The sequence below is a fragment of the Sebastes fasciatus genome, chromosome 5, assembly GCF_043250625.1.
Source record: "Sebastes fasciatus isolate fSebFas1 chromosome 5, fSebFas1.pri, whole genome shotgun sequence".
NCBI lineage: Eukaryota > Metazoa > Chordata > Actinopteri > Perciformes > Sebastidae > Sebastes > Sebastes fasciatus.
In genome coordinates, this window is record NC_133799.1 from 15,631,897 (window position 1) to 15,644,915 (window position 13,019).

Sequence of the window (13,019 nt, forward strand, 5' to 3'; positions counted from 1 at the left end):
GTATTCTGGAGCTTTATGGCTATAGATATACATGACTGGCCTTTCCCAAAAGTTTCTCATCTGGGAAACGTCTCTCAAAAAGACATTTGTTTATGGACTTGTCATGGACAATAACAAATAACATTCTCATTCTTGGAAAATGTTATTTGCACAAATCCAAGTATATGAAAGTGAAACCTTTAGGTTTAATGTGTTTCATTCCGAGTTTCTTTCTTACATAAAAGCCCTTAAAGTCATGAAAAACAAAAATGCATTGAAACTTCTTAGTATAATAGAATAATTTGAATCACAGGTATATAGCCATTAATTTAATTTATTATTATTTTCATGTATCATTTTACATATTTTATTTGTTCTTGTTCTGTATGCACTTTGTCCTTTTACCATGTTGTTTGTAAATTTGAATTTGTTTAATAAAATTTAAAAAAAATAAAAAATAAAAAAGGTCACCACCGGAAGAAGGTCACAGGCACTACGTTCAAGATGGCGTTCCCCCTGTGTCAGTGTTACCAGGTGAGTTCTTTTGGGTCTTTTTGTGTTAAATATCAGCATTTAAACACCACGAAATAATAAGGGAGGAACTTAAAACCATTTTTTCCAAGTAACATCACCGGTGACTATGAGCGTTGGACTGTAGTTTACTGACGAGGCTGGTAACGTCGCGTTAGCTCAGTTAGCTCTTTGAATAGCAACATGTCCAGCCGGCGCGTGAACTCTGACACACAGGAAGAAATGACAACTTGTATATATGTATAGCTGCATGTTCTGACTTTACACTATGCCGCACAATGAATAGAGTGTCTGTCTTTTGGTTATAAACACGATAACTTCATTGACAAGTCATTTCTTCCAACAATAATCACCGTCTCATGTAGCGCCGACGGTTGAGCTAAATATTACTACGTCACATGTTGTTGTGTTTTTATCAATGAAATGCCCAACTGTTTGTCTCGAGCCAGTTAAAATGTCAACATGGGTATATAGCTGCATGTTCTGACTTCCCTATGCCGTACAATGAATTATAGTTTAAAGCTTCAAACGTTCCTGTTTGCTGCTGTCTTTTATTAAACCAGGTAATGATCTTATACTGCACTAGAGCGTTTACTCTTGTGTGTTATAATCTATTTTAGCTTCTATCCTAGCTTTTATTTTAGCTTGTTTATATTTTCTAATCTTTAATGTTTTTATAACTGTTTTTAGTATGTCTTAATGTTCTTGAATGTTTATGTAAAGCACTTTGAATTGCCTTGTTGCTGAAATGTGCTCTACAAATAAAGCTGCCTTGTCTTACTAAACTACTACTACTACTCTGTCTCCAGATGTGTATGAGAAGAGGCTTGGTGGCATTCCCTTACTCTTACCTGCTACTTCACAAAAGACCTAATGTCTACAGGATACGTGGGATCCTCCTCAAATGTTCTTCACAGGTACGAACACCTGACATAAACTGTATTACTACTTTATGGATATTCTGACGCTGTACTTTGCAGGTTATCTGCCCTCTTCATCTGTGGAGAGGTTTCCTGGTGTTTGGTTGGATTATGCTCTCTCAACGCCAAACAAATCTCTCTGCAGTTTTATATAAAAAGACAGACTTATACTTGCTTCTTGTTTTTGTATTGTTGTAACCTAGCAAAATTAACACACACACTCAGTTGCCAATATTAAGTACAGTCAGGTAAAACTACTGCAGTCTAAGACAACAGTCCTGCAGTAAATCCCACCTTGAGGAAGTCCAGTTTTTGTTGAAACTGTGTTAGAGAGGTGTTGATTTAACATTAGGCCAGTTTTGGAAGATGAACTGTGCTGTTGAATTGTATTGCATTATACAGAGTCCATCACTGATATAAATGGGATGAAAAAGATAATAGAGACACCTGCCAGTATAATTCAATACAGTTCCAACAACACGACAAACTACAGTCTCCAAATTTACCATAAATACCTCTGACTGAACGTCATAAACTTCATGAAGGTAGGATTTATTACAGGGCTTTTCTATTAGACTGCATCCATTTCCAAAAGAAGCAGGAGCACTTTAAATGACAGATATGTAGCATAGACTATATTCCATGAGATTACATTTGCATTGACTTTTTTTAGTGCTTTGAAGATAGCACGTTTGCTGAAATATCAGCTCTTGGCATGACGTCTACTACAGTGCATATCTATCATTCTAATGTGCTCTTGCTGTCTTTGCAAGTTATTAGTATGGCACACACCCCCCTGCAGGTCATAAATTTAAGTTTAATTGAACTGCTACAGACATGCTCGGAGTAAATTAATCCTATGTGTTGTTTCTTATTCATACCGACAAGGTGCCTCAGTCACCTCTTCAGGTACGGTATTTGTCAGGGGAGAGAGGCAGTAGCAGAAGAGGTTTCATAGGGGAGCTTCTCGAGAACATTAAGCAGGAGCTAAACAAGAGCAAAGAAATGAAAGACAACATCAGGAAGTTCCGGGAAGAGGCCAAGAAACTGGAGGAGTCAGATGCATTGAAACAAGCTCGAAGGAAATATGTTAGTATTTGGCCACACACAGCATTTCTATCCATTTCATTATGAAAAACTAGTGTTAAGCTTGCTAATGCCCCCCCTGTCCTATTACCAGAAAACTATAGAGTCTGAAACGGTGAAGACCTCCGATGTGCTCAGGAAGAAGTTGGGAAACATCTCTGAGACAGTTAAAGAGGTAAATGTGACGAGTATTTGAATCAGATGCAGCCTTTCTTTTGATTGCCATGTATACATTTAAGTCGATCCATCCACCCTTACAAGATGTGTGTCTGTGTGCATTGACAGGGACTAGAGGAGGTCAGTCGTACAGAAATTGGGAAGAAAATCAAGGATGGAATGGAGGAAGCAGCCAAAACAGCGAAGACGTCAGCAGAGTCTGTATCTAAAGGTGGAGAGATGTTGGGGAAGAGTGGTGCGTTCAGAGCAATATCACAGGTATGGAGTCACTATGCTGCAGATATATTTCCTTGTTTACCAAAACTTAAACTGCATTCATTGTTTTTTCTCTCTCCTGAATAAACTAAGGATGCATATACATTGAAACATAATCTTGTATTGTAAGATTGGACGTGAATCTTAAGACCTGTGCGACTTCATTACCAAATGCACTGCTCTCTCTGTTGCACTGTTTGGTAAATCATTTGTCATATTCTATTCATAGAAACTGCTCAAGGTTAAGGATAAAGGCAGGGAAATAGTAATGTACTATTGAATATCACTATGAAATTAATTAGGAATAAAAGAAACTCCAGAAAATGATATGCCTGAGTACTGGAACTTATTTATAGTTCTCTCGTCTGCTCCCTGTTCATTTGTTTCCAGGGCATGGAGAGTGTGAAGAAAGAGATCGGTGACTTGGGTCACACCGGCCCTTATCGGCCTCCTGCCAGGCTCAGGAAGAGGAGTGAGTTCTCCTCAAAGGGGGCAGGGGATGACAGCAAGGTCTTCGAAGCCAACGAGTACGTGAGTGCCCTCTGCCTTGCCCTGATACTGAGAGGGGGACGCCTCTCAGGTTCAGAGATAGATGATACCACTTACTGTATATGGCCGCATACAGTCCAATCATCATTATTATTCAAATACAGGAAATAGAACCAACCCAAAGCTGGAAAACTGTGAGACAGACTACAAAACTATCTGAACTACTATTAGAGAAACATCACAGTTTGCAGAGATAGGCAAACTGTCATCTAATGTTGTTTTCCAGAAGAGAAAGTGGTGTTTTTGGAATCAAAGCTGAACCTTGACAGTATTCCCAGTGTTTCCTTTACTGTTAGTTAATTGTTGTTGTTGTTGTTGTTGTAAATACTGCAGTGTTTTCCTTTTTGAGTTAATATGATTAAATGTGATGGTCAACGGGAACAGGTGTTTCTCTTGGCCCGCTGTCTGAAGCTTTACTTTGTGTGTTCTTCAGGGAAGCGATGGGTGTGGTGCTCCACAAAGACTCAAAATGGTACCAGCAGTGGAAGGACTTTAAAGACAACAATATGGTCTTCAACAGTAAGGACTAACTGATCTCTCTTTCTTTCTGCCTGCATCCTTGGCTGTTTACTTCAGCTTTAAGTCGCCTTTTAATGAGTGTACCAGCAATTCTCTGTTGCATCTTCAGTAAGTGATATGGAGTCCATGTCAACTAGCATAAAACCAGAGGCTTTAAATATGCAATTTTGTGTGGGAAAAGAATCGTAAAGGGAACGGAGAACATCCTTTAATTGCTGAGTAGTGATGAAGTTAAACAACATGTTGGACCTAGTTGAACAGTTTGCAAGAGTTTAATGGAGTGCACATCATTCAGACTGTCCTGCATGTGATGCTGCTATTGTTGGGCGTTTTACACAGCTCTGGTGAGATAAATGAATTCATAGCAAAATGTTCCCAAGTGCTAAAACTCATGGGCCTGGGCGGCTTGGAACACTTTGCTAACCTTCAATTTTATGAGGCCTCATTAATAAGCATTTGCCGAAAGGGTCAGTTAATAGAAGGTGCTGCTATGGGATTCGGTGGAGAGTTTGTAACATGGGGGTTTTAAAATGTACATCACTGTGCTGGTTTAGACGATATTATGACCATTAGTTAGGGAAACAACGTTGATGATTAATAATGTCTGGGCAGGGGGGGAAAAAATTACCTGGGTTACAGTTAGGAGGACATTGCGCAAAGTCAACAGATTTGCAGCTATGTAGATTTCCATAGCTGTTGTTGCAGCATCAACACTTTTTACTCTGCCCTAAATACTGTGAGCCAGTACATCCGTTTTCAGTAATATGATAAATCTACTGCAAATGTCTTTTTTGGCTGATTTAAGTCAGCCCTCCAGAATTGCCCTCCTTTAGCTCCAGTGGAACTGGTAATATAGGAATGCATTCACTGATTACTTGTGCCTGCACAATATCTTACACAGCATAAAACAACCCGCATGCAGCACTTTTTAGTGGCGTCACATAGTATATGATCTGTTTAAAGGCTTTTTATTTAATTCAGCAGAAGACTGCAGTTTTTGAGATGCAAAATGCAGAGAGGCATGAAGCTCAGACACTCTTGAACCCCGGATATTGCTTGTTGCATGGGTTGCACTATCGCCCAACCCTGCGTAATACACGTACATTTTGTAAGTGTGTGATTCTGTGTGAGCGGACTGAAGAGATGTGTGTGTTTGTTTATTCATCAGGACATGTATTGGAATCATACAACGCTTCATCAATCACCCAGCAGCGATGCACAGCAGCCTTTTGCTGAGCCTCAGATTTTAGTCTTTTCATTCCTCCATGTCCAGCCAGTGGACCCTGTGGGATTTCATATTTGTGACAGGAAAAATTATGTCTAATCTCTGTATATGAACTAACTATGAAATTTGAAGGATTTGCTGATCTGAGAGATTTGCTTTAACCCAACCTGCGTGTGTGTGTGTGTGTGTGTGTATATATGTGGAGGAGATGAAAGTCTAATAAGCTCTCATTCCTTGGTTCACTGCAGGGTTCTTTGAGATGAAGATGAAGTATGATGAGAGCGAGAACACCCTCATCAGAGCATCTCGTGCCGTCACCGACAAGATGACTGACATCTTAGGTGAGAGACCTCTGGTTTGATAGTCTGCATGAATCACACTGAGAGGTCGAATCAAGCTGTAACAGAGAAGATACAAAGGTTGTGTGTACTTCAGGGTATCTACGGGTACCTATAAATTATTTTTTTTAAATCATATATATATTATGTTCTACAGCTTAAAGATAAGGAAACTAAAGTTAATGGCACAGATTGTGTAGCCTTAGTAAGAGACTTGATATGAGCCCAGCAGTAGGTCAGGTGATATCAGCTTTCTTTTGTCACAAATGCTTCGATACATGTAACTTTTTAGCCTCAGTCTGTTCTGCTGCTCATTTTTCTGTTTGCTGAATGTCTGTGTTCATGTGTTCAGGTGGGCTGTTTTCTAAGACGGAGATGTCTGAAGTACTAACAGAGATCTTGAAGGCGGACGCATCCTTTGACAAAGATTCTTTCCTCAAGCAGTGTGAACGAGATATCATCCCCAACATACTGGAGGTATATTGGACTGCAAACAACGCTGATACATTACCAGTGGCTGTGTAATGGAGTCATTTAATCCATTTGAGAAAAGTTTCGTATGAATAAACGCCTGATGATGTTTCTGACAAGAAATGTTTTATTTGTATGCAACATTGAATTACAGTAGATGTAATTGGGATTTTGTGACACTGATCAGGATGTACAATAAAACATAGGTTGACCTCTGTCTTCAGGTCTTGATTCACCCTTTCAGTTGCATCCAGGAAGTTCTTTTAGCTGGTGTTTGCTCTGTCTCCATGCAGGCGATGATCCGAGGGGAGCTGGAGGTGCTGAAGGACTGGTGTTATGAAGCGGTAGGGCCTTTCACACACTCCAGTTTGAAGAGCTGAAACAGACACAGATACTTCTTTTGTTGCTGATATGTAAAGGCAGCAGTTAAGACTGCCCACAGGGCACATTGGTGACATTAGTGTACATATTGGGAGGGAAATGTTTAGTCATAATGTTATCTTGTTTTTTCTCCATGGGTGTGTAGACATACAGCCAGCTGGCACACCCAATTCAGCAAGCCAAAGCCATGGGACTTCAGTTTGACTCTAAGATCCTGGACATTGACAGTATTGATGTAAGTTTGTCCAAATTACACTACGCAATATTATTAATGAAGCTTTGATCAGTGGTGGAAGAAGTACTCTGATCTTTTACTTATAAAAGTAGCAATACTGTAGTGTAAAAATACTCTATTACAAGTAAAAGTCCTGCATTCAAAATCCTACTCAAGTATAAGTAGAAAAGTATCAGCATACTTAAAAAAATACAACATTTGCCTCTGAAATGTAGTGGAGTAGAAGTATAAAGTAGCATTAAATGTACTTGCGTACAATACTTGAGAAATGTACTTGGTTACATTCCACCACTGGCCTTGAGTATTGACACTCCACGGCACTCCCAGGTTTTGCTAAATACCAGTAATTCACTAGTTTGCAATTAATACCGGTGTTTTGGTATTCAAAATGCCTGAAATGAACATTTGGCCTCATGTCAGTAGCAGGTAATCTAAATGATTGAAATGAAATTACTTTCTGGTTGGAATATTTTTACAAACTAAATGAAGTAACATAAATTGTCATAAACGAGTAAACGGGTTATGGTGAGCAGATTTAGAATCTAAGCATTAATAGATGCTACTCTTAATCTTTTCTCTTTTTTTTATCAGATTGTCACCTGCTTTGTGAAAGCAGAGACATGAGAATGACGACAACAACACTAACAGACAGCCAGTTAGAAGCCTTTTTAATGCACAACAATTGTTTGGCTTCATTTGAAGAGCTTGTGGTTACAGTGTATATGATAATCTGCGGGGAACTTTGTAAATATGCAAAATCAAAGTATAAAACCAAGTCAGGCAAATGTTAGCGTTGTCAAATGTCTTGAAAAGCTATGAGCAAGTGTCACTAGTCTTCATAACTGTATTATATATTGTGTTTGGCTGGCATTATTCTCAGACTGTTTAGGACCTTACAGGAATTTTGTCTTTGTCAACCATAACATCTGTATTTTTAAATATCTCTTGAGCTGTAAGAAACTTCTTTAATACTTGAATGCTGTCTAAAAACCATGTGTGTTGGTTCAGTAATGCATTTATGTATCCTCTACTCCAGTTGGCCATGGGGAAGATGATGGACCAGGGCCCAGTGCTGATTATCACCTTCCAGGCTCAGTTAGTCATGGTGATCCGAAACACCAAAGGAGAGGTGGTGGAGGGAGACCCTGTAAGTTACACGAACAAATACACAAACACCACTTTTATGATTAAAGTAAAGAGCATTTAACAAAACAAATGTAAATTAAATTGCATTTGTGGTGTGTAATGTTCTAGAAATAAGACATTTTTCACTGCAGACATTTTGACGTCATAGTAGGAAAAGCACAGGTGTATTCAATAACATTAATGAGAGCTGCAGGCCCTGGGGCTTGGGTTATTGTGCATGTTCACTCACTGGAACATCGTTAATGTTATTAGTTTCACCTGTGGTTTTCCTGCTATGACAAGTCAAAATGTCTGCTGTGAAAAAGGTCCATACAAAGCATCAGCTGGCATTTTATCGTAATCACAACTATGTTAGAACTTCTCATAAACGATGCACCAAGACGACGTTATGAGACGATTAAGCCGCTTTTTATTTGAGCATGGCTTTTATTTATTTAGACCCACGACCCAGACTAAAGCTTTATTGGTTATAAATCAGCCGTATCGTCCTCTCGGGGCTCCTCAGAGACACCTGTGATTGGTAAAGAGGTCAAGGTATCCTCTCAGTATTGTGCAGCAGTTGGCATCTTTCCAGTGTGCAGATTAAAAGAGGATTAATGGTGGATGTAGTGTTTAATCAGATGGGTCCAAATGTCTGGACATCAAATGACAGCCTCTGCCCTTATGGACTACAGTATTAAGTGTCTCCTACACTGTTACTCCTCATCTTGTCCCAGACCTTTAAATCTTTTTCCACTTTAAAACTTTCTTGGTTTTAGAGACAAATGGGACATCTGGGTGTTGACTGGGCACAGCTAACTGAAAAATAATGTGAGCAATCACTCTGGGTAGCTGAATCAGTCGCACTGGTTCATTGCCTGTTATCGGTTGCAGACAGACAAATATATAAAACCCAACATGTCTTACAGAAGTAGAGACCAAATACTATTAAATTGGCTGAGGAGTGCTACTTCACGAACGCGGGTATCAAAAAACTGATGCTCTTTGGATCCAAAAAAGAGAAAGGTTAGACTTGTACTTAGCTTTGTGATCAATAACTCATAACCAAAAAAAAAATACCAAGGTATACTGTTCTGCAAAAGCTTAGTGCTTACTCGTCTTCTTCAGGGCACGTAAAACAAGTGACCGCTCACAGATATACCAATATAAGGTTGGCGTCAGCTGCCAGCTGATTGTTATCAGGGTAGCGCTGGATAATTAACACAGGTGCAGTCAATTAGGTGAGTGTGTACATAATTAACGTCAATTCTAACAAGGCATCAATATTGTGAGAGAGGTTAGCAAGGTTTTTCATATAGAAAAATAATTACATAGACAAATACCCATGTTAAAATAGAATATATACATAATGGTACAATATAGATGATTCATCAGCATAGGTTCCAATTCTTCACTGACATTGGTTACCTGCAAAGAGGATAGAAGTAAGTGTACACTCTCTAGTTATATATTTTCTATTTTAATATGGGTATTTTTCTATGTAGTTATTGTTCTATATAAATGTCTGTGAATATCTGATGCTATTGAGTATTTATGCTGGACTAACTAACCTTAAAGATATTGATGTTTTGTTAGAATTGACCTAATTATGTACACACCTACCTAATTGACTGCACCTGTGTCAATTAGCCAGTGCTACCCTGATTACAATCACCTGGCAGCTGTCGCCAGCCTCGGTAGCCTTTTGGGCTCATGGCTTATATATGGCTAACATAATCACAAAATATGTTTATATTTGATTTATCTATTATCAAATTTTAAGGGTGTCTGTCTTCCCCGTTTTACAGCGATTAAGAAGAATCGAACAGTTAAGAATAAGTATACCCATCTGTTTTTCTCTCCCTCCAGGAAAAAGTGCTCAGGATGATGTACGTGTGGGCTCTGTGTCGAGACCAGGAGGAGCTCAACCCGAATGCTGCCTGGAGACTACTCGACATCTCCGCCTCCAGCACCGAGCAGATCCTCTAAGACTCTTTGATACGCTAAACACTCAGAGAGAGAGAGAACATGCTGTACCTAAATAGGCCCTGGAGCTGGCTGGGAAGAAGGGGCGGCATGAAGATGAGGGACAGACAAGTGGGACACTTCACAGCAGTAATATTGCTGAGTCGTGTTTCTAAACGCTTCACTTTCTCTTTTTTTACTACACTGGTTTTGGGTTCGGTCACTGCAATCTCTGGATTTTCTCTGAATGCCTGACAGTTATTTCTAGCCGTTCCTCTGGCTCCCACTAGGGGGCGGTAGACTACCAACAACTCTCTGTCACTGTACTTTCTGCAATGCCTCTATGGCTGTCCATTTATTGAATCTACGTGGTGCAGGGCAACCATTACCATTTAAGGGATACAGGAAGTTATTTAACGTGGGCTCTGTCCATCAGTCCCTCACTCTCTCTCTCTCTCTCTCTCTTCCTCTCTGAGGCGTTGTTATCTTGGTGGTGAGTTGTGGCCAGTCAGTACTCTCCTAGATTCTTGTTTGTATAATAATTGTCCACTGTAATTGTTAAAATGTGAGAAAGTCTATATTTATTATGAAAAATAAAGATGACCCCTGTTTTTCACACTAGCAGACATTTTTAACCTTCTACTCTGCAAATAGTTAAACTTCTCTCCTGATCTGGAGGATATTACGTGATTCCTTCTAGGGCAGTCGCTAATTATTTTTTTTTAAATTAAATCCTCAAGCGGGATTTTTTGCTATATTTCCTTTGGGAAAAATGCTGCCTGAGTGAATTTTACAGTTGTATTTCCGGAGCAGATCTAGAGCACTCATTTGCTTTGAGTGAAATGTAGCTGCCTTGGTAAAACGGATTATAGTGAATTGCATTTGACAGCTTCCTTGGTCTGCGGTATATTACCTTTCAGTCCTGACATTAACACCATGTGCCATCGTACAGTTGTGCTCAGATGACATGCTTTGACCTCCAGTGTTGTGGAGGGTTATAAATCACTGCTACATGTGTTCAATGTGCCGTGTCGTTGCCTACACACCAGAAGCATATGGCCTACATCAACAAACCTCTCTTCGACAAAACAATAGAGGTTGCAAAGGCTAAATGGCACCAATTTCACCAAATCTCACCAATAATTTGTCAGTCTCGTCCGTTTTGTCATCACATGTCCATGATGGGGTTAGAGGTCGCCTCTGCATACACTCTGCATGTCCTTGACGATCCTCTGCTGGCTGTGTGGGCAAATATATTTCACTGAAACACCTTTAGCGTGAATAGACAAGTAATTTGGATTCATGATGAGGACAATTACACCTCATTACAGGCTTATTTTATGCACAGATTTAATTTTGTGTTGTTAACCCGACTGTTTACCTCTGATTTGTTACAGACAATAGTTTATATAAGGTCCGATTATGCAGATTGCAAACAAAGCTGCATCATATTGAAACTTTTTCTCTTGTCAAGCCAACAGGAAATCCTTTTTTTCTTCCCTGCATTTTGCCCATTTCCACTCTGTAAGATGTCACCACCTCAATTAAAATGTCAGATTTTTTTTTTGTACACTTGTTTTGGTCTGTTTTATAATGTTACGTTGTTAAAAGAGCAAATGAAATCTGGGCTGGATCTCTCTGGAGGGACATGTGCTTAACATGTGTCTGAGATGCTTCTGGATACAGGGTACAGATGAGAGGGTGTGATCACACTACTGTTCATCGTGCGCGGCAGCAGTCAAGACAGCTCAGTACAGATGGTGGGATGCAGAGCAGCACGCAGCAGGATTGATTACAGAAGCCTTGGGTGAGAAGATGGAGTGATGGTTTATAAACGTACATGTTGTGTATGCCTGCATGTGTACTGTACATCTGTCTTTAACATGTAGACCAGCAGCGCCACTGTTCCTGGGCTGTCCTGGATGATTGATCCTCTCGGTTGCTGAGTTGCGCTGAGGTTGCAGCTCCCCAATGTAGCGCTCATCGCTCAGGGTGCACCCCCGCAACTCACACACACACACAGCCCTCAACACAGGTATTCAGAGGAGCCACCCTGGATAATTCACTACTGGAAGATGTGGTCAGTCAGCTGGATCCTATCAGACACCTCCTGACCAAGAGAAGTTCCGACTCACATCTGTGAGTTTGCACCATAGCCTTTTAACATTGAGTTGACATTGAGTTGACCTAGCAGTGTGATAATCAGCTTGCACTAAATATATTATTCCCTCTTGGTTTTCAGCAGGAGCTGTTTTCATTCATTCACTGTTGCATTCAAGCACCTGAGACATTAGAAGTTGGGTGGTGTTGTCACGGTTTGGCTCTGTGCCCAGAGGCCCCCTATGCCTAACCTTGTCACTAGTAACAGTTACATGTAGTAGTACTAGATGTTAGTACTAGATCTAGTAGCACTAGATGTAACTGTAAACCTACTCTAGTCGTATTGCCCTAAAACCCCAGAAATAACCTACTCTTTGGAGGTTTACCTCATCTTACTATAATGATATTTGGTCCTCTCGGGCAAGAGTGCATTCTTTCACACACATTTGTTCACACAGTGCTTAAATACTGACTGCCCAAGTTGCAAGGATACACACTACATGGGCAGTTAACAGTTTTGTGAAGTGAACTCAACAGGGATTTATTTTTGCTCTGACTCACATACACCTAAATACCAATGTCACTGTCTGAAGAGCAAAGAAGGTAACAGACATGCAGCTGCTGGCCAACCGGGGGCTATCCTCACATGTATGTGTCTTTCCCCAGACACACACACAAACACACACATACAGAAGTGGTGGTGCTACGTCGAGTCCCAGGGAAGTAGGGCAGAAGTGCCACATGGACTCTCACACTTGACGGGTGAGTGCTGACATCCCGTCGTGGCCGGGGATCCAGGTTGGCAGCTGCAGCAGGACTAACAAGCCGACTGACAACAGCTCAAGAGGGAAGAACTTGAACAAAAAATCACACATCATAAAACATCAATATGGAAGCAACGAGTAAGAATTTAGCAAACACTTTAAAGTGTGTTAAATGATGTTAACAGCTACCTGACCCGCCAGATAACAGAATAAGGGCAAATATCATCCACTGTAAAAGCTTTCAGAGTGATACCATTAAAGTAACCGACCGTGGCGTTCAGTTCCCCACTGTTAGTGGTTAATATTCATCTTTATATCACAAATGGAAATTTTCCAACACATGTCATGTGTCTTATCCTTCCTTCCCTGTCATCTGTCTGATGCCCCATTAACTATGCT

The 13,019-nt window shown here is 40.2% G+C and overlaps 1 protein-coding gene across 1 annotated transcript; it reads left to right on the forward strand.

Moving 5' to 3' along the window:
• Positions 1–397: 397 nt before the first annotated feature.
• timm44 (translocase of inner mitochondrial membrane 44 homolog (yeast)) lies at positions 398–10,377 on the forward strand. Its single transcript, XM_074635284.1, has 13 exons — positions 398–513; positions 1,320–1,427; positions 2,319–2,519; positions 2,611–2,691; positions 2,802–2,951; positions 3,339–3,475; positions 3,931–4,016; positions 5,490–5,582; positions 5,932–6,056; positions 6,344–6,394; positions 6,577–6,666; positions 7,703–7,813; positions 9,661–10,377. The coding sequence occupies exons 1-13, from the start codon at positions 484–486 to the stop codon at positions 9,778–9,780; spliced, it is 1,383 nt and encodes a 460-aa protein (XP_074491385.1). The 5' UTR covers positions 398–483; the 3' UTR covers positions 9,781–10,377.
• Positions 10,378–13,019: the final 2,642 nt, after the last annotated feature.